Source organism: Tachypleus tridentatus, chromosome 1, assembly GCF_004210375.1.
Source record: "Tachypleus tridentatus isolate NWPU-2018 chromosome 1, ASM421037v1, whole genome shotgun sequence".
NCBI lineage: Eukaryota > Metazoa > Arthropoda > Merostomata > Xiphosura > Limulidae > Tachypleus > Tachypleus tridentatus.
The window spans coordinates 67,829,816-67,854,470 of NC_134825.1; the positions used below are offsets into that span (position 1 = coordinate 67,829,816).

Consider the following 24,655-nt stretch of genomic DNA (forward strand, 5'->3'; position numbering starts at 1 on the left):
GGATATGTGACGTAAGATTTAACACTGTGGAATTTCTGAATAATTACGTCATACCGAACCTTTTATCTAGAAAAAAAAAAGACTAAATTAAATCACTCAAAAAGAAAACCTATAACTCTGGGCCTTCCAAGACTTTGAAATCGTTAGAACAATTTTAACACACAAATGGAACAAAGTGTGTTAAAGTTCCATATTTATTTATGTATTCTAATGTACAATTATGAAGATGTAATATTTGTTAATGGAATTATCAGTACTAAATCGTTAATTAAACGAAAAAAGAAACAAGATCTTTTTACTCTTCCGTGGTTTGTGGAACTTGGACGAAACGATCTCTGTCCTTTGTTTTCATTTTGTGTCTTATCACGTGGCGAGTTCTCTATGGTAAATGGTTGAACGAATCCTTTTATGTCTGTAGTTCTCTTTATAATCTGGACGTTGTCTCAACAGGTTCTCATGCATGTTTAATTAGTTTGCCGAAAGCTAAAGTTTTGCTAGAGATGTAACAACTATCTGATCTCCTGTCGACGTCTTTCGAAAGATTGTCAGAACACTTAATATTTCTTCTGGTTTCTTGTCTGTTACATTCAAGGTCGACTCTTCTCATAACACTGTGCACCAATCTTTGTAGTTATCTGAAGTCCATTCTCTAGCGGTGTAATTGTTATATAATGTATATTTGTTTCCTTGTCGTAGGCTATAAAACAATTTGAAACTACCCTAACTTCAAAACCGCTTTTCTAAATGAGTAATTTTCAAATATGCACTCATTTTCGGTATGTATTATCCACACAGTATGAAGTGTAGAGAATATATTCTGAAGACGGCTGGAACGGGTGTAAGAATTGTTATTATAATAAAGTACAGAATAATGTTTCGACCTTCTTAGATCATATTCAGGTCTTTGTTTTAGCATCAATATGACCTAAGAAGGTCGAAACGTTATTCTGTACTTTATTTTAATTAAAATACTGATACCCATACCAGCCGAATAAATTTTTATTTCGTGTGGGTTTCTCGTCATCAGGAAGCGCAGAGAAGTTATCCACAGGAACTGTAACTTTCTTCTTGTTGTAATTTTATGTCCAATTGCAGTTCGAATTAATCGATAATAATTCTTTCTCTCTAAATGAAATTTTCTCTGTTTATTACTAAATCCAATACTGAACAGTTGTCGCTGTAGAACCAGTATTGATCAACATGTTTCAAGGATTTTCATCAACGAATCCATTATCTCATGTGCTGGTTTTTATAAATAATTAACAGTTTATATATTTTAGAGTAAATGGTGTTTTGTTAGTAAGATCTCGCCCATAAGCTCAGCTAATTCCTATTGTCCGATGTCTCAATTACTCACTCTTACCGGTTCCTTCATCTGACTGAAGTCGTCACTATGGTGATGTCTCACTCTTTAAATACCATCTGTTTATTCCTTACACTCCTATAGTGATGACTGTGTTCAAACATATATAACAGTTCTCTTTTACTGACATCCTTTGGAAGGAATTTTAAATCCCTATCAACTTACGCCAACAGTTATTGGTAATATGTCCTTTCACGATACAGTCGAAATAACTACTGTCTTGTAGTTTCCATCTTCCGTTCTAAATAATTAATTATTTAATTATTCGTTTCACTTCTTCTGGAATACCGTCAGAGGGAGTTCAGCTAGCACAGATAACCCTAATATTGCAGTGTAAGACTAGATGGAAAGCAGCTAGTAATCATCACCCACCGCCAACTCTTGGGTTACTCTTTTACTAACGAATAGTGGGATTGACCATTACTTTATAGCATCTCACGGCTGAAAGGGCGAGCATGTTTGGCGTGATGGGGATTCGAACCCGCAACCCTCGAATTACGAGTCGAGTGCCTTAACCACCTGGCCATGCCGGGGCTCACTTTGCGTGAAGTGATTATCCTGAATTTCTGTATGGTGTTTTTAGATCTTTATCGGTGATTTTAATGGATGTAAGTTCTATCGTCAACTGTCAAACTTCCTTCAAATATGATCACATGCCTTGCTTTAGTCTAATTCAGATATCCTAATATATTACGGTAATTTTGAACTGCTGGGTAGATTAATGAATCCACACTTCATGTGGAACATCCTTACAAGATATCTTGATAAAGTTTTTCACAAGTTCTGTGAAACTATCATCCACACTCTTTATTCTGCTTCAAAACTATTTTATAATTATTATATACAGGGATGTAGAAGAAAAATTAAAACTGGGAGAGGACCAAAGCTGATTGTGTGATTCTGTGATTGTATTATGTAGAGAAATCATTAATATTTTTTATTGAATATCTGTCTTAAGTGTGTTAACATTGAAATTGTACAATCTGTAGATTGGGTGAGAAATTGGAGGCTGTTGATAGAGGTGATGGAAAAGGTGAAGGTTAAACTGTGACTAGGGTTTAAAAAGGGAAATTGAGCTTTTAGTATGTAAGGGATTCAGGGGTTGGTGATGACTTTAGGGAGGTTGTAAATAGTAATAATAGGGCTAGTGATGATAGATTTAATTTTAAAGAGAAGACTGCTGAAGAACAGATATCAGCTTTTGTCTTGTATAAGCGAAGAACTTAAGGAGAGAAAGAGTAAAAAGGGCAGATAAAGATGGATATGAAAAATCTGAGGATGTTACTGTTATAGATTTTTTTTAGTAAAGCACATGAATAAAATAGTTTGTGGGGTTAAACAGGAAGAGAGAGATTGTGCTATTCAGGGACAAAGTTGGAGGATGTAACTGACAGAGCAAGAAATGCAGTAAAGGATGCTAGTAGTGATATGGTATTTATAATGTACATAGAGGCTACAGATGCAGAGTAGGATAGATCAGAGAAGCTGATTGTTAAGTACAAGGCATTAATAAATAATGGCTATAATTCTATCAAGGATAGTGCTAAGAAATAACTGTGGAGATGAAACTATAAGTAGGTCACTAAGACTGAATAATAGGGTTGTGTTTATATGTAAGGAAGAGCAGGTTAGCTACTGGATTTGTAGGATCAATTCAATGGCAGAAGTATGTTTTTTGGAATGGATGACTTACATTTTAATATTGTGGGGGCTTTCATGTTTGTAAGAGCTATTAACACAACTGTGAGAGCAACTTTAAACTGGGATTATACAGTGGAGAGGACCAGAATAATGAATTAAAAATATAATATAGAGAGGGGGAGCAGTGTGGGAACAAGGTATAAAGGTAGTTTCTAAAGGTAGTATGTTAAAGTGGTATTATTGTAATACCAGTAGATTGAGAAATAAATTAGCTGATTTTAGAGCATTTGTTGGAAAATGTTTCAATATGACTGGAATAACTGAAACCAGCCTAAATGTAGACATTTATGAGGAAACACATTTCTTTGAGATATAGTGTTATATAAGGTCATCTCTTAAGTAATGTTCAATTTTAGGTTCAGAAAAAGGGGAAAGGATTTCAAATACTTAATGTTATTTAATCAATAACATATATTCCATTATTATTAATTACTTCCTGCCAACAATTCACAAGCTTCTGAATGCTACTTCTATAAAATTCTTGGGGTTTGGAGGAAAATAATGTAGAGAGGGTAGTTTTGACATCTTCATGTGTTCCAAGCTCTTTTCCATCAAGATAGTTCTGCAAACTTTGGAATAGATGATAATCAGATGGAGCAAGGTCTGGAGAATAAGGAAGACATGAAAGTTTTTCCCAGTCTAGCACTTCAGTCTTTACAGATGTGATCTTTGCTGTATGGGGACTTGGATTGTCCTGGTGTAACACAACACCTTTACGATTGATCAGAGCAGGCCTCTTTTCTTTCAGTGCAACATTCAGATGCTCTAACTGTTGACAATAGAAGTTGTATTTGTTAAATTGAGTATTAGGAACTCAAAGTGGATTGCACCAACAATATCCCACCAAATGCTTAACAAGACCTTCCCTTTCCTTGGGTGGAGGCCCATTTTGAGTTGTGCTTCAGCCAGTTTACCTGCACTGAACCATTGTCTGTGGCACTTAACATTTTTATAAGATATCCATTTTAATTTCCAGTCACTAACCTGTCCAAAAAAAAGGTGAGTTTCACCAGAGTGCAGAGAAGTGTAAATGTTTGCTCTTGCTCCAAGGTTGGCTTCTGTCAAATTATGGGGATCCATTTTCTAAGTTTTGACACCTTTCCAAGCTGTTGAAGATGATGGTGAACTGTTGAGGTGGGTTGAATTAAGCTTCTGTGCTACTTTTTTTCAACTGTTACAGCACAATATTCATCAAGTGCAACCAGTAGTAAGTCGTCATTAAACTGAACAGGACGACCTGAATGTGGCACATCACTTAAGCAGTAGTCACCTGATCTGAACTTCTGAAACCACCTTTGACATTTTCTTTCATTGAGAGACTCTGCACCATAAACACCTAAAATGTTTTGTGTTGTTTCTGTTGCACTGTTGCTTTTATAAAACTCATAAAGCATTATATGCCTAATGTGCTCCTCAGACACATCCATTTTCATAAGGGTTTATTTGATTAATGACCTGAAAAAGTGGAGTTGGGTTAATTTCTTTTATTTGTCTGAACATTTTTATACATGCCCTACTACATATTTTAGTCATTAAAGCCTTCTACAAAGACAGAAATGATGATGTACTTTCTGTATTACATTTTCAGACATTACTTATGGGATGATCTTATAGATTTATTTGTAGGGGAAGAATGACTATGTAAAATGTGAGTTACAGCCTATTCAAGTTGAGGTTTTCAAAGCTAATATCAGTGATATAAATTCTGTTTGGATTTCTGTTAGTGGTTATAAGGGGAGAAGGCTTTTAGTTACAACTTGTTACAGACCACCAGATGAAATTAATGAGAAATTCTATAAGGAAATAAGTTTGATTTTCAAGCTCGTAGACTGGGAATGTTGGAGACAAAATATGGGGTTTTTAGAAACCATTCAGGATGGTTTTTTTCAACAATTGAATAGGAAACCTACTAGAAACTGATATTTTAGAATTATTGTTAATTTCTAATGAAGAAGTGGTTATTAGGGTAGAAGTTGGGAAAAATCTGGGTGCAAGTGATCGTTGCTCATTTAGATTTTTTTGGAGATACAGAATAATGAAATTTTGGTTCCAAGTTTTTAGAAAAGCAAAGTTTGAAAAGATGAGAAAGAAATTATGTATTGTGAATTGAACAAGTGAATTAGATGGAGATACTGGCCAAGCACAAAAAGAGGGTTTTTAAATAAATTCTTAAATATTTGAAATAGACAGATTCTTTATAGAGAGAAAAGGGTGGTTGCAAGTACAAAACCAGGATAGTTCATGAAGGATATTTCAAGAAAAGCATTATGATTATTAGATGTTTAAATTTACTACAGCAGTTGAACAATTAGGAGATTATAGAGAGCTGGTCAAGTGAAAAATTAAGAAAATAACTAGTAAGGATTTCTTCAAATGCATTAAGGGTGAGCAGAGTGGTAGAATGTAGGTAGGACCTTTGAGGAACAATACTGGGAGGCTAATTATGGGATGACTAGCTTAGTATCTACATTTTGCTTAATTTTTTTTTCTAATAAAATTTGAGCAGTGTTCCCACAACTTGAAATGTTGATAAATCAAAACAAAGTTGGATAAGATTGTCACATGAATTCTAAAGTTGTTAGAAAAATTTGGGAACTTAAATTCTGAAAGAGGGAGGAGCTCCTATGACCCCTAAATCAGCACCTACTTACGCAACATTAAGTAATGCAGTTATTAATTATTGGAAAAAAAATGGATGGAAAGGGTTTGACTCCCACATTTACTACTCTATATCCATTTCTGCTTATTCAACATTAAATAATAATTATTAACTCTTGAAAATTAAGGGTCTTGGCCTCTCCCTCTTTGCAATCCATACCTTCCCATATAACATTAAAAATAAAGTTATGAATTTCTAGAGAGGGAGAAAAAAGGATGGACTCTTTGGATCATTCTAGTTTTGTACTTGCTCGTACAATGTTAAATAATACAGTTACCCAATTTTAAGTTAGAAGCAAGTTACTATAAAAACAAGAAGAAGAAGAAATATTTACATCTTATTTATCATCAAAGTAGATAGAGAGCTGGCAGTTGGTGCTGTCAACCAGTTTCCTACCCTATAGTCAGAAGTTCAAATAATATAGCTTTGTTCATAAACAACTGTAGTATTTCAATTAATTGAAATAATTGAAAACAATAATAGTCTTAATATTAATTAATTAATTACTGAAATAATCAAAAGCAATAAGTCATAAACACTAATTTTGGTCAGTTGGCTATTCTTGTGACAGTTGATTAATTTCCAAGACACTAATTAATGTAATTTTTCCTACCACAAGCTATTGCTAAATTAGCAGTGTAGGGTAATATGAATAGTTGATGGATCTGACATCAAATATGTAATATTATTGATTGACATTCTGTAACAAATAGTGGCATGCACCCTTTGGACCCCAATTTATGCATGTAGGATTAAGATAACATATTCATTGCTTACAGAAATGTTGAAACTTTTTATGTTAAATAAAGTAGTAGAAATAGATGGCATATCTGCATATGCATACAACTTCTTGCAATTATCATTATTTTCACTGTTCATTTAGTATTATGAGGTTGAATTTTCTGGTTATATTTTGTACTGTTACGTATATAAACAAAATATGTCTTAAAATTTGTTTTTGTATTTTCATGAAAAAATACAGTTGATATGATTTCTACTTTAACTCATTTATACTTTACAGCAGTTTGTTGATTTTCATAACAGTTATAAACTGTTTCATTGTTTAAATGCTCTTGTAATGGTTGTTATCACTGGATGGGTTCTCTTGATTATTTGTTAAAAATAAAGCAAAGTTCAGTCCACTTAATGATGATTAAAGCAATTTGTTTCTTGAACTGTAATGTACAAGTTCCACCAGCTACACCCTTACTAACTAATAAATATGAACAATCACTTGCTTAACAGTATTTTATTTTTTGAAACACAAATTCAAAATTTGCCTCAATAAGCTGACTTGCTGAATATTTCACTGATTAACTACATAACTGAATAATTAATTCTCTTACTGTGATGTTTTATAACCAAAATTTTCTTCAAATCTCACAAACATTTTAAACACCACATGAAGTTTAGAGATTCAGGAAATATGTAAGTATTGTACATTGTCTCTTTATCATACCAAAAACACCTCTACCAAGCAGTACAAAACATCTAAAATAATAACATATAATTAACCATAATCAAATGGGTACACTACTCATGAAGAATGTTGTGTATTTGATTTTATTAAGATAACTTTTCAAAAATAAAGCATTAGACATAGTGAAAGCATATATCAGTTTATGAAATTAAAGTTTAATAAATGGAGAAGACCTGTGATACCTTATGTTCGTTGTTTGAATACCAGTACCCCCTTCCCATATTGCAAACCTTTGGCAATATCTGTGTATAATTATATGTTTGTTTCTCTAGATTCCACGTTATATGTTTCATCCTGTGCTTTGAACAGTCCTTTGTATTCAAGCATATAGTAATGGGGAACTCTGCATCTGGGAAGCGGGACAGGGTATTCATCAGACACTGATTGCACTCCATCTTCTCCAGGTAGAGAAGACAAAGCATTTGAATTTGGAAAGAAAAACAAGTTCTTGTATCAGCCTTCTCTGGAAGATAGTGATGATTTTCCTTTATCATTAAAGGTGAGGAACATCAAATAAAATATTTGTCATCCTGTTCTTTTGGTTTGCAAACAATATCTTGTTTACTTCACACACAAATATAGATTTTGCAGTTTATATGCTGTCTTCTACCTTTCCTGAGTGTTGTTAACATCAACAAAATGGAAAATTTTCTCAGCTTATAGTGATGTGTGTGGAAAGCAAGTTTATTTTCCAAGGAAACTTCTTATACGGGACCTTTTTTTTTAATTAGTGATAAACCTTTTAAATTGCATTTGCTGATAAAAGTATGATAATTGAAAAATTTAAGTCAGAGTGTATTTTAACTTGTATGTTTTATAAAATTGGCTAACACCTTAAATAAATTTAACAATATCCTATTTGTCTTATTTTTATTGTTTTCTCATATAATAATGTCCAAGAAAGATCATGAATAGCTAACATTTATGTATATGTATTGAAATTCTAATGCCCATGTAATAAATCTCTTTTAAAATTGTTCTTGCTGAATTTTTGTCAAGGGAGGCATGGTGTTTGTTCATTATAAGTTTTATTATTGCTTGGGTAGTTGTTTTATTAAATTAATAATAATATGTAGTAGTGAGTCTGCGAAAGAAAACTTCCACAGCTGTGTGCAGCATTTAACTGGAAGAAAACACAAGTGTTCTTATCAACAGTGTAGTAAATGCAATATAATGCTCATTTAATGTTCCTGTGCATGTAGGAAGGGGAGATGCGTCCAAGAGCATCAACTATTACTTCAAGCACAAACATCAATGAAACTGCTCTACCGACTGTGTTTAAATGGGATGGTGGTGGCAAAGATGTCTATATCAGTGGCAGTTTTACACAGTGGGAGCCCTTGAAAATGGTACACAGGTAGGATGAGCAGAAGTTGAAATAGTAACTTGCAAATTATTTCATGTTGAATTATTGTAACAAATACCTTGAAATATTTGGCCCTTTTTATACCTTAAAATGGTGTAGTTGCTTTAGTCTTATTGATTAGTGTAGGAAATATTACTGCTAATCATCAGAAAGCCTAATGCTGTGAAATGGTTTGTTTATGATATTCATATATTATCTTGTTCCAGTTGACTGCATAACACTTTTAAGATGCCTACATCATGTGTTTTTTTCTTAATTGATATAGGGGGGTCACTGTTAGGCATACATACAAGTTTAATTTTCTCTGTAATAAATCAGGATAAACAAAAATTTTAAACCTGGTGAACTTGCCTGTGAAATACCGAAAGCTTTTCCTTGTTGAGTTTGAAATCATACCGGCAAGAAAACCCATTACTATCAATTTCCAAATATCCTTTATGCATACCAGTGTATACAACACTCATCTCTAATTTTCTGCTCTTCCATGTGTGTGACATGTTACCATAAGCAACAGTGAATTTTATATAAGCTCTTTTTTTTCCACCATAATTATAAGTTTTTTTGTTGACAGCCATACTGTTAACTTTGCTGCAACTTTCTTCCTGATACAAATATTTCTGACACTACTGGAAATTCTGTAACTTAGTTGAAGACCTTATTTGCATAATTTGCCTTTAACATACAGTGTAGAGTTGTAGTTCTGTTGTCCACTCTGGTTTTTCAGTGTCTTAGTACTGTTGTATAATTATTATCTTGGCAGGTAAGATTACCTTGTGGATGCTTAGTCAGCATAAGATGCCATTTTTGTTTGTTTTTGATGAAGGTTGGTATTTTTGCTCATTCCATATTGACCTTTAGTGTATGCAAAGTTGACTTTGTCTGCTATGGTGGTTGCCCTAATGCTGACAGTACCCATGCTGATCTCATCTATTTTTATTTCGGGTATAGTATATATTTTTAGAATTAAACCTATTTTTGTTACACTGGCTACTTTTGAAGCTAATGAAGGGAGTTACTGCCTCTACAGCATGTTCCTTCATAATATATGTCTGGGCTGCTCCCCTGAGAACCTTCCACTGCAGGAGTAGAATATAGTATTTACGTTATGTGATTATGAACCACCTCTGTCTGTTTGTTGACTCCATAGGTTCAATATATTATTGTCTTCATAAAACTGACCTGTTTTTCTGAATTTAAAGGGTGTCTTATGAAATGGCACCCTTCTTCATGAGTGTTCTCTATTTAATTTTTTTCATAATGCTTATAAACTGTACTCATTCTTTCTCACTCAGTTTTTCTTCTGTGAATTATTTTAGTTCTGGATCTTCCTAGGACTCTGCTTGTTTACATTTATTTTGTAATCTAGATTATTCACTTCTCACCCTGTGGCTTGTAGTGATATATTTTTGTGTTTTTTTTCATAGTTAGCAGTTCCCACCTTTTTTACAGTTTGGGTTTTCTGGCTTTAAGTATTTAAAAGGCAAATATACCTGAATTGTATTTTTTTTACATGAAAATAAATTTCAAACAGACACTTACCCCTGAAATGCCTTCTCTCCCTCCTCCTCAAAACCTAATTTTTATCACAACTAAAACTTTCATAGCTACCCTTTTGTGACACATATTGGAAGCTATAACTAAGTACACCAATTCCACACCTTTTTCAATGCCCAGATAATAGCATAGTTGAAAAAGAAACAACCTGTTAGTAAGGTAAGATTTCCTTTTGGTGAATTAGTGCTTGGTTTTATTTATGACATTAGATTTTATAAAAGCTATTTTCACCAGACTTACTTCAATTTTTCCCACTAGTACAGAAGTAGGGCTAACTGACAGCTTCTGTATCACCCTTTTTAAAAATGGGAGTAATATTAACAACTCTACAATCATCAGACATTTATCTACTTTCTCTTGGCCTACTGTTATAAAAATTACAGAGGGGGGGCTTTTATTATGACGTTTAAAACCCTTAGTAAAACTTTGACCAGCCCTGTTCATTTATCTGTTTTTAATCTCTCAAGCTTTTCACTTACGTTCAAGAACCTATCATTTATATGGTTATCAAATGTAATATTTCCCATCAAATACTCAATCAGGAATATTGATAGTAATTACTTTTATAAGAACAGATGTATTAAAAACAGAAAAGAATAAATATTTAAGATCTTGCTCATTTCATTATCTACAACAAGCACCTTGCTGTCAGCATCTTTTAAGGCCCAATCTTTATTCTAACATTTTGCTTTCTTTTAACCCATTTAAAGTTCTTGCTGTTAGATTTAATGTTATGAGCCATCTATTTCACATAAATCCTTCAGATTTCACAGTTTTTGTTTTGTAATCAAATTCCTTGTTTTCCTTTAATTCTATAAATCTTACAGCCTTTCTGCCAATTGTTTAAACTTATGGAATTTATCCATAATTTTCTTTTTAATGTTGTTAGTACTTCAGTTTGATTTATCTTCCCTCTTATCCCTTTTCTCTTTTTTAGGAACATGAATATCTTGGATTTAAAACAATTTATTTTTAAAAATTTCCCAAACTTGTCTCGCATCACCTTTTAACTCCTTATTCCATTTCGCTTGTGACAAACCTACTATCTTCACCAGAAAATATTCTTTATGAAAATTAAGAACTAAAATTATTTTCAGTTTTATCACAATGTGTAGCAAAGCATCAAACCTAATTAGCAATGATCACTTGTTCCTTACATTTGTTCTCAAATGTTCCTTACTTCAACTATATTCTCGTTAGTGATTAACAACAAATCTAAACATTTTCTCATTGGTTAGCTCTATGATCCTTTGGTATACAGTTATCCCATGCCATTCACAGGAGATAAGTTCTGAAAATTACTGCAAATGCTAAAACCATGAATACTATTAGTAAAAGACAATATATATAGGTTTCAAACATACAGAAATATGGTATGTACAGTAACAACATTTCATAATAAAAAAATAATGTACAGTAATACACACTAAAACAACAAGTAGAGAATTGTAGTACAGTAATGTAAAATAAATATATTTTAAACTAAAATCCTTTAACTTAACTTGCTTGTAATAATGATGGAGAAGATAGTGATGATATTGACAGTAACGTTGAAGGTGATGAAAATGGCAAAGATGAAGTTGCTTGATGTTTTTGGTATGTTTGAGGGTCATCTGGATAGCTTGAAGATGAGGTAGGACTGGCAGACAGGGTAGAGGTAGCAGAGGACTTGAGAGGGTCTGCACAAATACATGGTGGTTGAATAAAGACTGAGAACACATGGAATGCTGTGGTGTGTGGCACGAGAAGTGATTATACAACATGGTGCAAGTCTCACAATAGTTTTGGGTGTTGGTTCTTGCTAAGAACACATAGGAAGGATGCTATAGTGTGTGGCATGAGAAGTGATTATGCAGCATGGTGCAAGTCTCACAGTAGTTTTGGGTGTTGATTCTTGCTGTATCATGAATACTTGAAATTGCAAATGATAAGGGATAACTATAGTAAAACCATTTTGTACCACTAAAAAATTTCTTTTAGTCACTACCAAACTCCATATAATATTCCATTTAGTGTGTCTAATATTAAACTCTTTGAGAAATATAAAATCATTATTGCTATGAGGACAGTCTTGATTGCAACTGTTAAATTAACTGGCTTATAACAAATGTCAGTAAAATATTTTTTACCTTTGAAAACCATGGTTGCAACCCTTACAGATTCAACCTCTTCACTACAGTTAATGTCTTCAGACCCAACAAGCTGTAGCTCATCCCTTATATAAAGAGCCACCCCACCCCTTTAAAAAAAGTCTGTCATGATTAAACAACTTATAAACTAGGATTTCAAAATAACTCCTATTTCAGTGTTTGCCACATCTAACCAGATTTCAGAAATTTCCTATTATTTTATTGTTTTCCATTTCGACTAGAACCTGCAATTCAAATTTTCCTTTTGAAATGTCTAATATTAGTATAATAAGTAGTGGAATTCTTTAACATATATATATATATATATAATATTACATTATTAAGTGGAGTCTGTCTTTAAGATATAATTTACCCTTATCCAGAAATTCATCCCACATTTTTAACCAGCCCATCCATTGCTATGATTATATCCCCAATAATCTTGCATTTAAGCCTTGGATCTTGATTAGGGGTTCATTACTACACCTAGCCTGTGGGGGAACTCTCAAAAGAACAACTTATCCATTTCTGTCCCTCTGAAAACAAATTGTTATAAATTTTTAAGTAGATCTTCTAACTTACATTTTCCAACGTTATTTACTCCTACAAGCAAATTTTGATCCACCTCTTCCTGCTGCAAATAACTTTCATCACCATATTTAATGAGAGAATCTCCCACTACGTAAACCTGTCATCTTATTCCTCACTGTATGCAGCCATAGATTAAAGTTTGTCACCTTAATTGTTATATCATTCTTATCACCCAAGCATTCTCATTTTCACTCTTCCCCAAAACAACCTTTACCCTAACTCTGTGTGATGTAGTCCAGCTCAAAAGTTTTGTAATTCTTGAAAAAGAAAAAGAAAAATTAGAACCTACTTAACAATCAGAGTTTGCAGGTTTACTTCTTATGTATACAAAGTGAGATTAAAATAATTTATCACCCTAGGAGTTATGTGGATATGTTTTAAATTATCAGTACTGATAAGTATCACCCAAAACTCAGTTTTCTCTTAATTTTTTGTAGAGCGAAAATTACTAATATTTTGTCAATTAAATTGTGAACTGAGTTTGTATTATGACTAAATATGTATAGTTTCTTTTAACTTGTAGTGAACTGTATAGTGCATTTATGCATTGACCTATGAATTATTTAAAATTTATTTGTAATTTTAAAACTGTTTGTCTACAGTCAGGACAACTTTGTTCTTATTTTGGATGTGCCAGAAGGTGAACATGAGTATAAGTATTTGGTTGATGGACACTGGCAACATGACCCAAAAGAGGTTAGATTTTGATATTTTTATGGTATTATAACTTTTGTTACTCTTACAGCTCTTAACCCTATCAATGTGGATGAGTGGAAGCCACTCAGCTTGTAATCATGAAAGTATCCATGAGATTAATTACTTTATAATTTTTTTTTATAATGTAAACACATCTTTGCAAACTTTTGCAGATTATTAGTAAAGATTACAAGGCTTTCATACACAAAATATCAGATTTTTTTTTAAGATTTAAGATTTCTTGCATAATGTTTTTATCATGTTTTTTTTCTTTTTAAGTTTTGACTACGTAAAATGCAAAGTAATTTTGATTTTAAGATTAAAAATGCTTTTATGCATCAGAACATTTTCAAATTTTGCATACAAAATCTTTATAACTTCCAGATAATTATCAAATATTTTAAAGAAAAATTTTATATTTTATCTTTATTTTCAATACTGTATTTTTGTATGGATTGGGTCAATTTGACTGACTTCATAACCACCACAAAAAATTAGGAAATAAATAAAATTATGCTTTTTTCATTCTAGAATGACTACAGGTTATAACATGAAAATACAAATGTTTAATCTGAATAGCTTAGCTCTCATGACATCATATGTTTATTATTTTTATTTTATTGACCTTTCAGTTATGCCTGGCTAAAATTACATAAATTGGAATGATGCAGTACACATACAGTTTACAAGTGACCTGTCTTGGCTGTGTTTTAGTGGACTAGTATTTTGAATAACACATTCACATTTCAGTTATAATACATTGTGTATGTACATACTTTATTATTATTATTTATAAATAAGTTTTTAATCAAGTTTTCTTAAAATGAAGTATTGCAAACAGAAATTTATATTTAGGATTGTGTTTGTAACATTTACTTTTAACTTAAGAAATTAACTAATGCTTAATACTAAAAGTTGAATTATAATCTACAAATTTGATACTGAATATTATTGGCATTCATAAAATAGTAATTCAATGAAATTTTGAACTCGTGTCAATACATGAGATGACACAAAACATTAGCTTGAGATTTTGTATGTTTCAGACCTAAATACGGTTTAATTACTAAGCTTGAAAAAATATAGTGGAATTCTGTGTTATTGAAAAAGTAATTTATGATTATTGGTTATTTCCAACTGTATATATAAAACTGAAAAAAAAGAATTGTTTCACATCCTCCATATATAAAATTTAAATAAGGTTTAGCAATCTACAGCAAGCAGCAAACAAGTACAAAGTTTGTAACTAAAAGAGATAATTATCTAGAGGTTTTAAAGATTTCCCATGGGAAATTTGAAAATTTTCTGATGCATAAAAGAATTTTAATTTTAAAATCAAACATTACTTAAGAAATCTTAGAACAGCTAATGCTTACTGATAATATACAAAATTTCTTGAAGATATGCTTATTGATTTAAAGGTTATACCATGAAAACCATAACAAGTACAAACTGTTAGAAGGTTCGTCACTGGGAAGAAGCACATGCTAAAAGAGTTATTAACTTAATATATTTAATTAAAAGAGATTTCTTGAAAATTCATCATAGAAAAAATATTTCTAAGATGATAATTTTGTATATTTTTTTATGGGTCTTGATAAAATGGTCTTAAAAGCTGAAAGTAAAATCTGGACTTAATTTTCTAATACATTACAATTTGATATTTTTGAAGATAGTTTCTTTGAGCTATCAGAAATAATAATATAGAATAAATACATAATGTTTTCTTAAGATTATTCTTTACATTGACTGGGAGTTAAGAGTGTGTATATAATTCTGCACATATGTAATCATTTGATGCACATAATGGAAACTAATGTTTTAAATGGTTACAGTGCTCTATAGGAATTTACTTGGCTTTATTTGTAAATGTATTCTGTGCATGTATATATGACTGTTTTCACTATAAGTAAAAACATTTCCTATTATATTTATTTATTTAGGGCAAAATGACAGGCATAAATTGTAAAGGAAAATGTCCCTGATTATATGAAGCAGACATTATTGTTATTTCTGAGGCTTGTCTCACATCATAATGAGTAAAAATGAATTTATTATTTTTCACTAGAACTTATCTGAAAAACAGGCAAGGTTTAATTGTTTTGTTTTGATCCATATAGCCTAATGTTGATGACCCTAGTGGAGCCAAGAAGAACCTGATCAATGTCCAGAAACAGGATTTTGAAGTTTTTGAAGCTCTTGCCATGGATAGTGTAAACTCGGGAAGTGGTTCTCAAAGTAAGATTTAAAAGGACGTTTAAAAAAGATGTGTGTCATATTCACAGTTAGATGAATAATTTGATGTCTATATATTTGTATCTAGCAATAATTATTTCCTTATGAAACCTGTTTTCATTGTGTTTGAAAAGTTTTACAGGTTTGATATTCACGTAATATTTTTTCAAGTTTATTCTTTACGTTGGCTGGCAGGTTAAGTGTTTGTATTCAATTATGTAAAGAATATTGTGTAATCATTAGATGTATGTAATGAAAATTGATGTTTCACAAATATCTGAATGTGAAAGTCCATTTGAGATGTAGCCACATCAGCTGTGTGTATGAGTTTCTTCCTCTTCAGCAATTAGCTTGAAGTTGCCACTTTGTTCTTGGTCTAAATGGAAACTGTTTCAGTCATGGTTGTGCCTCATCACCACACTAGGAAGCCCCTTATCAAACTTGTACAGCAGAATATTTTCTCAATCTGCTGAGGCCACTGCATCTGCCTAATTATCCAGACTTACAGTGACTTGAACTTTAAACTTGGTCTAATAGATCTCTTGATTCTTCATTAGGTAGAATTGTCAGTGCAACTCAACCATAACTTTTTCTCAGTATTTTTGTTGTCCAAAAACAAGGCTGGACCATGTAAGCTCAAAATCAAATGTTGTACTGCCTGCTTATTAGTTCATTCTTCCCAAGCAGTTACGTGCCAGAAATGCTTCAAATAATAGTCCAAATATTACTTCACCTTTGAATGTCAAAAAAAAAGCTGCTTAGTTTCATTCACAAGAACCTGTAGGATTGGTTAAAGCCTCTCCTTTGAGTTTTATTGGCCAATGCCTGGCTGAGATATCACTAATTTTCAACATGAATATAAGGCTATAGACATATTCAGAATTGTTGGTGAATGGTTCAGAGCAACAGAGTTACAACTTGATATCAACAGCTTATTCTAAAGCTCTGCAAAACTCCACATTTCCTTGCAATGTGTGGTCACCCTGGTAGGATACCTTCTGGTTCAGAAAGTCTTACAACTACTACATGAATTGCAGTCTTTTTCCTGTTGGATCCCTCTGCCTCATCTCCCAGAGAAACAGCTTTAACTGGTGGAGAATGCACCATTGGCATATCCAGTCTTTTCAGGGATCATGGCCAATGCTGGAGTATATTACTCTGGTTGTTAATGGCCTCGAAGTCCTTTAGAGACCACCCCACATGGTTTAGGAATCACTAGACACCATTTCATATCAACAATTTTCAATTCTCTGTGCTTCCATTGTGCCATGATTGATCCTCAGGGACGTTTTCAATGTACCATTCATTGTATATCAGATGTTAACTCAGCTGAGTGAGTTTAAGCTAATAAATAACCAAAGTGGTCATTATGTGTAACACAGAATGATAACAGTCTATTTATATCAATGACATAAGACACAGTGTACATACTTGCATTGGACAATAAATGGTCAACTTTCTTTGGAATCATAAATAGATCAGTAGATTTTCTTCTCTCAAGATTTCTTTCTATAAACCAACTCACTTAAGATATTTTGTAATCTGTTTAAATCTAACATTTCTTACTTAACAGAAAACATCAGAATTACGCATGTAACTAGCTCTGCCGACATGACCAGTCATTCTCATTCAATAAAATCATAACCTTAAGACATCATCTGCTTTACCATTGGAGCACCCAGCTCTTTACAGTCCCATGGAATTTGAATAGATTCAGAATAATTTTGTAAATTAAAGTAGCTGATTACTTCATGTCAGTTACTGGGGTTTTTAACTAGATAGTATACAGGGGGGAATAGGAATCTTGTTGATCAAAACCCTGGAAGCATCCAATAAATATTAATGGGTCAGAAAATTTTATTTGTGCAGTTAATTCTGAGGACACATTTAATTAGATTATTTCTTTTAAACCATTACTAGTTTACTAGTACATTCAAATGGTTTAGAAGTTGATCAGAAACTGTAATAAAATGTTTTCAGTGGAAGGAAGAAAGGTACATAGTTTACCATTTTTAACTGTAAAAGAAAGAGGTAAAATATAAGCAGTAGAAATATAAATATTTATTAATTGTTTCACAATAAAATAACTTGTTTTAAATGAATTTGTAAGCTAACATTCATGTGCTTCAACACTTTTTGTGCTTGATATGTGTAATGTATTTTATAAATATATATATATATACTCACCCTAGCTTTGAACTAGAAATCTGTCACATACTAAATGAGTGTCCTCTCATCTGAAATAAATGGTTAACCCACCAAATCCTGCTGGTAAATATCTTCATAACAACCCAAATTACTGTGTTGCTCTTTTTACAAATAATTACCATTCTTTGAGTTGTCAGTGATAGACTTCTGCTAACTGTATATTGAAGAGATACAAAACAAAATACAGTGATTTTAGAATGAAGTGGATAAAACAGATCTATGTTTTTTGTAACATATGGGAGGGCAGTATCAAAACAGTATATTTCTGATCTTAAATATTCTTTTGTGTTCTGTACATATAGAAGACATGGCTGGAACTCCACCTGGCGAGTATTGTCAAGAAATTCCTCAGAGGAATCCATATGACAAGTCAGCAGGACCTCCAATTCTTCCTCCTCATCTTCTTCAAGTGATCCTAAACAAAGATATTTCACTTTCGGTTTGTTCTCTTTTATTACTTTTTTTTAAGTGTAATTCAAGAAAACATTATCCATGTGGAAATTGCTTAATTTCATAAATTTTTACTAGTTGTATCTCTTGTACATTACTACAACTTATGCTTTCTTTATCTTGAAGTTTTCAAGGCATTAATTCTTGTACTAACTGGTGTAATAAATATTTTCTTCAAAGCTTTTCTTAAACTTTGGATTTCGTTAATTTTAACTTGATTTTTAGTGTGCAGTGGAAATTCATTGTTGAGCTAATTGATAGGCATTTTCTTGCCTACCTTCTGGATCATTGTGTATATTTGGATAGTTAATATTTGAATGTTAACACAGGCATTAAGAACACTAAATGCTTTTTAAAGAATTATTTTGAATATATGTGCAGTTTTGTTTATTTAGGATAACTTTGGATCTTAACTCAAAGTTGCATTGAACAGTTTAGTTTACCTAAATGTGTATGTAGGTTGATATCAGATCAATTTTAACAACTCAACTGAACTTGTTAGCAGCACCTATCAGTTGCTTAACTCAAATGTATTTTAATCATAAATATTCTTTGGATGGAATAGTAATTCCACAATAAATCCAGCATCAGTTAATTTCTAATTTGTTTCATTTTGAATAACTGTGACTGATGTGCTTACTAGTTTAGTCATATCTATTTTGTTATCCTTTCTGTCAGTGTGAACCAACTCTGCTTCCTGAACCCAACCATGTTATGTTAAACCATCTGTATGCTCTCTCCATCAAGGTGAAAAATCGTTATTTTTTTGTTTTTTTTATCATTATACTAACTTAAGTTGTTTAATATATTAAATCTCTCGGAGTGCATTTAGCTGGTTATATGAATGCTACAGAATGTTTTTCTTGGGTAAATGTATGTTGTTTATGAAACCACTCTTTAAATTAATTTCAAGGTGAATAGGTGATTTTATTTGAAGGCTTTAAGATATATACACTGGACAGCTTGAAACCTACCTCCTTGTTGGATTAATGATTGTCCTACTAGTCCAGTAATTCCTCACTCTGGGGAATGTCTCAGAATAGCCTTGTAATAAATGGTCACTAAAATTTTAAAGTGGATAAAGAGGTAATAAAATGCTGATAATACTGGAGAGGGGTGCAAGAAAAAAAATGATTATACTTGAAGAAGGGAACAACAGGTTGGGAATCACTGAACAAAACACTCATCAAAGCATATTTATTCTAAGTAGAATAAATAATTGTTCCAAAAAGTTATGGTGTGCTCATTTATTTTCTTTATTAACAACAACAAAAAATTAATGTAGAGTTAAAGAGAGGAATTTTCATTGTGACAGAGTAATGTCAGTTTAAACTTTAAGTTTCTGTTATTTCCAGTGAGTGATCAATAGTTTTTGTTTATTGTGTCAAATTTAATGGGAAAATTAGTAATTTTTTATTAATAAATAGTGCGTAATATAAACTATCTGAACATGGACAGAAAAAATACATAATTAATCATAGATCTTTAAGTTTTCCTGTTCTTATTTCTTCCCAGTATTAAAGGTTGTAGTACATTTCCTGTTTTACTTGTGATTATTCTCTCATTAATAACACAGAAAGAAATGTCTATAGGAAATGAAAAACAAATAAAACTAAAAAAAATTCTCAAACACAATATTATAATTTAACATAAAAGTAAAATATATAAGAAACAAGAAGACAACCTTTTCTAACTTTCCCTAATATATTTAAAAGCATCAGGAAGCAAACACATCTTGATGTTCTAAAGAAAGCACTGTTCTAGTTGTTAAATATCTGTTAATTTTGACAGGATGGAGTAATGGTTCTCAGTGCTACACACAGGTATCGGAAGAAGTATGTTACCACCTTGTTGTACAAACCTATCTGAAGACTGAAGTTGGTAGTAGTCATTCATGTTGTACTTGCATGTATTCATGTATGAGAAATTAACATAGGATTCATGTTTAACATTTTCATGTGGATATTATTAGTTATCAAGAGATACAGAAAAATATACAAGATCATGTGAAGTTTTGCTTGGCACAGTGTTTGGGGTTGATCTAATTAATCCACACTACAGATTTTATTAAATTTGGACTAAAGAATAATACAGTTAAATTTTCTTTGGCTGTCATATAAATTTTAGTTTCTTGATTCAACTTATCCTTTGTGTATGTATTTTTACTGGTAATTCATAATTTGTTATTTCTACATATTTTGTTTTCACTTTGATAACAAAGTTCATAGTATTACTTTGTCAGAACTTTTTTTTCAGTGATATATAAATGAACAGCTTGCTGTTTAGAAATTACAGTTTTTTCTATTACAAGTAACTTGACATTCCTCTTGGGTATAAGATTTTGTTTCTGAAGATTGAGTTTAACTTTTTAAATATAACATTCAGTGTTGAATAACGAAATAAATTTGTAAGTCAAATGAAAGTTTTATTACTACACAAATATCTACTGATAAAAGTATATATGAAACACTTATTTAACTTGTTTAATTTTCATATAAATGTTAAAATAATTTAGTATCATTTATTCTAGCTTTTGAGTCATTATTTTAGTATATAAACAACCCTTTTAAACTTCTGCTTAAAACCAACTTGCTGAAGCCTTGTTTATCATGTTGCCTCTTTCTGTAGTTTCCTTGTCAACTATGTTTACTTGGCTTTTATCTAATTTGACTTAATATAATATATACATTTCATTTGTAAACTCCATTTTGGATTCCAAGTGGTTTTTCTTCAACAGATGATTCTCACATTTGGACAATTTTTTAATAGGCTCATATTTATAACAGTGTGCTAGAATGTCATAATACACTAAATGGGTGTATTTATTTACAGTTACTGAACTTCAAGTTCCATCATATGTTTAGACTCAGGTGTAAACATTTTTAATGATCTAGGACTACGAATATTTAGACATTATTCCTTATTGTTCTTCTTGCTCCTCTTGTCTATCCCTTTATACTTTAATATTGTCAAGTGACCTTTGTGCATTTGTTAATGAATGTCCATATAGGTTAGATGATTTTAAACCTGATACTGAAAAGCTGAGCCAAGCTGACCTTATGAATTACAACAGAACCAGAGAAATTGAAAGTGATGATTGTTTTTGTGTTCATACTCCAGATTTCTGGATTTCATGATTTTTTAGATTATTATGTATTCAAAATGCAGTCATTTTAGTTTTGAAGACTTTTTTTGTATAAAGACAAATACATATTTTCAATATATAGTAATTGAGTAATTTTATAGATTGTTTTGTATTCAGAATTGTAGAATGTGTGATTTCATACATTGGTAAAATCAGTATTCTATTCATATGGTTTCATACATTAATACTATATGTAATCAAGTTGAGGTAATCATGCAGTTCTTTAACCATTGTCCATAACAATTTTATCAATATTTTATATTCCCATCAAAATATGAAAATCAAGACGTTCATAGTAATTACTTCTTTTATCCTATACAATATAACAAATGAGGCTACACAGATATTTTAAAAACTAGGGAAGGTTTAGCAAAAATGATAAATGATGGTATAAAGGAGTTTTAAACTTATAAAACCTCTTCTTCCATGAAATAATTTGTTGCACAGAGCAAGAGTGTCTAGTAAATATATGTAACATTTAATTGTATTTGGATATTTAACATTGTTAATAAATATAACATACAACAACTGTCACACTTTAGACAAAGTGTATGTTCTTCTATACAGAAGCTTGTGAATCTTGTAATAGATACCTTTTATTAAATATTGAGCTGGAAACATTCATAACTGGCATTTGCATCATTTCAAAAAAAGTAAAAGTAATGACAAAAACTTCTGTTAGGTTTAAAATATATAGAACATTTAGTTGTCTAATAGGTTGTGTGTATTCAAATTTTATCAGGTCTCTTATTATAAATAATTGTAGTATTATGAACTGAATGTATTAAGATGTGATCATAAATTTAAATAGACTATATTAACAACTGTTAATAGTTTTACCAGTGGTGTCTCACTCTGAAAACCAGTTTAGCATGGTGGAGAAAATATTTTAGTACAATAAGACTTCTAATTCACCAAATAATGGTATTTTACTGACTTGCAGTTCAAATTAATTTGAAAGTAGTGATGGTTTCATGTATCAATACAGTGGAACCCCTCTGAAACAGCCACCTTTGGGACTGAGACTAACTGGCCTCATTAGAGGGGTTCTACTGTACATAATTAGGGATTATGTAAACAAAAAAAGGGACTGTGATTGAATGACCGCTTTCAAGGGGTGACTGAATCTGAGGGGTGGCTGCTTAGAGGGGTTCCACTGTAGTTTCACAACTGGGGAGATAACCCAAGTTCAGTTAATCAACAGTTCAAGATATTAGGTTTAAATTATAGATGTATAATAAGAGAATATAGTAGAAATTATTTTATCTTCTTCCTGATGTTTACTAGGTTAACTTACTGTTACCCACTTGCCTGTCTTCATTAGGTTTATTCTGAGCTATTTATCTTCATTGTTATCTATGCTGTTTGAAACTATTCAACTAATTTGATTGGCTTATTCAGTTACTTGTGTGCCTGCATCATGTCTCTTCTTTTGTATGCATTTAGAATTATAACTCCTTTACAGTTTGGGAAATATATATAAAATATGGAAAGTAAATAATTTTCTCTTAATTTTTTGGGGCTAATAATTAACTACATATAATTTATATTCTAGTTATTTGTAAATATTCATCATTAAAACAGTTTCAGTAAGCTTGACTAGAGTTTTGATATATAATCTGTTTAGATTATATAAAAAAATGCATTAATAATAATGTTAATTGTGTCAGGTGACCATTAAGTACAAGTTTCATCTCAAAAGATAATTGTTAATAATTGAAATTTTCTGAACACATTATACAAGTAGTAATGTTATAGGAAATATAACAGTGGTGACTTTTATTAAGGTTAACAGTTATATTTTTAATCTGTTTGTATCAAACCTTTGATATGTAAATTGATGGAAATATGCAAGAAAATGACAATGTAGCATTTATTAAAAATTGAGTGCTAGTAGATACAAGAATTTCTGCCTTGCTTTGTTACAGAATAACTACTATACTTAAGTGTTTTGTTTTTTTTAAGTTAGCTACAAAATTTCATGTAAAATTGTGTCGGTGCTCAGGTTGAAATAGGACATTCTATAACCTATTGATTAGAATGTTTTCTTTTGTTCTTCAGTTAATAATGAAAATGTTTAGAAATACTGATAGTCATGTAGCTTAACTTAATAGCTACCTCCTTATCAGATCCTCTCTTTAAATTTATATGCATAAGCATTACTTTATCAGTAAATAAAAAAAAATAAGTTACCGAGATCATTTGTAATTTTCTCAGTGTAACAAATTTTTACATTATTTTAAATGTTCTCTATAGGAGATGCATATCTAATGTTCCACTAAATAATGCATAATAAAGAGAAAAATATCTCATCAGTGTTATAAATTTTTACATTCTTCCCTTACATGTACAAACAAACCTTATGGAAAAGAAATTTTCTTTATTAATCAAATTTTAAAAAAGATTAAAAGTGAAGGATTGGATTCATTTTTTAAGGGAAAAACTAAATATTGAATATTTTATTTGTAAATATACTACAACAAAAATGTATTTAAGTATTTTTTTTTTTAGACTTATCAGTAATCTTTTAAAACATACTGATATTTATAAACAGAAACGTTATTACAAAGAGAAAAAATTAACACTAGATTTACCAAAACTTGGAGTACAATATTACAAGATATATTTATGACCATGTTTCATCTATTAGAGTTGATTTATAATGTCATCTGCCAGGGAACATGTCAGTCCAGTACCATCAGGTTCTACATTCAGATGTTTGACAATACCATTTTCAATGACCATAGAATATCTTTTTAAGAAAAAAAAGTTATATTTGTATTGAAAATAATTTTTTTTGTGTCACTTTGATCTAGGAGTACATTAATAAAGCTTTATTAGAAGTTAACATTAAAGAATTGATATGGCATATTTTCAGTAGAACAACTTACATGCCATTCGTTTCTACATTAATTTGTAAAGTAATAAACTCTTAAATAAATTTAATGACAAAAGTGTTGTTAAAACTGTAGTGTATAATGTGATTAGAAATTAGTTATGTTACATTTTTCTGAATGTGTAGAGTATAGTGGAAGGATGAAGTAGCAATTTGTTCATAACTTTACTGCCAAAGTCCTT

The 24,655-nt window shown here is 31.1% G+C and overlaps 1 protein-coding gene across 1 annotated transcript; it reads left to right on the top strand.

Moving 5' to 3' along the window:
• The first annotated feature begins 7,521 nt into the window (after window positions 1-7,521).
• LOC143251150 (5'-AMP-activated protein kinase subunit beta-1-like) lies at window positions 7,522-23,889 on the top strand. The gene is given in 8 exon segments (XM_076502537.1): window positions 7,522-7,568; window positions 7,570-7,702; window positions 8,406-8,560; window positions 13,446-13,539; window positions 15,660-15,777; window positions 18,285-18,421; window positions 19,111-19,179; window positions 20,224-23,889. Coding segments are annotated over 8 exon segments (816 nt in total). The 5' UTR covers window positions 7,522-7,536; the 3' UTR covers window positions 20,302-23,889.
• Window positions 23,890-24,655: the final 766 nt, after the last annotated feature.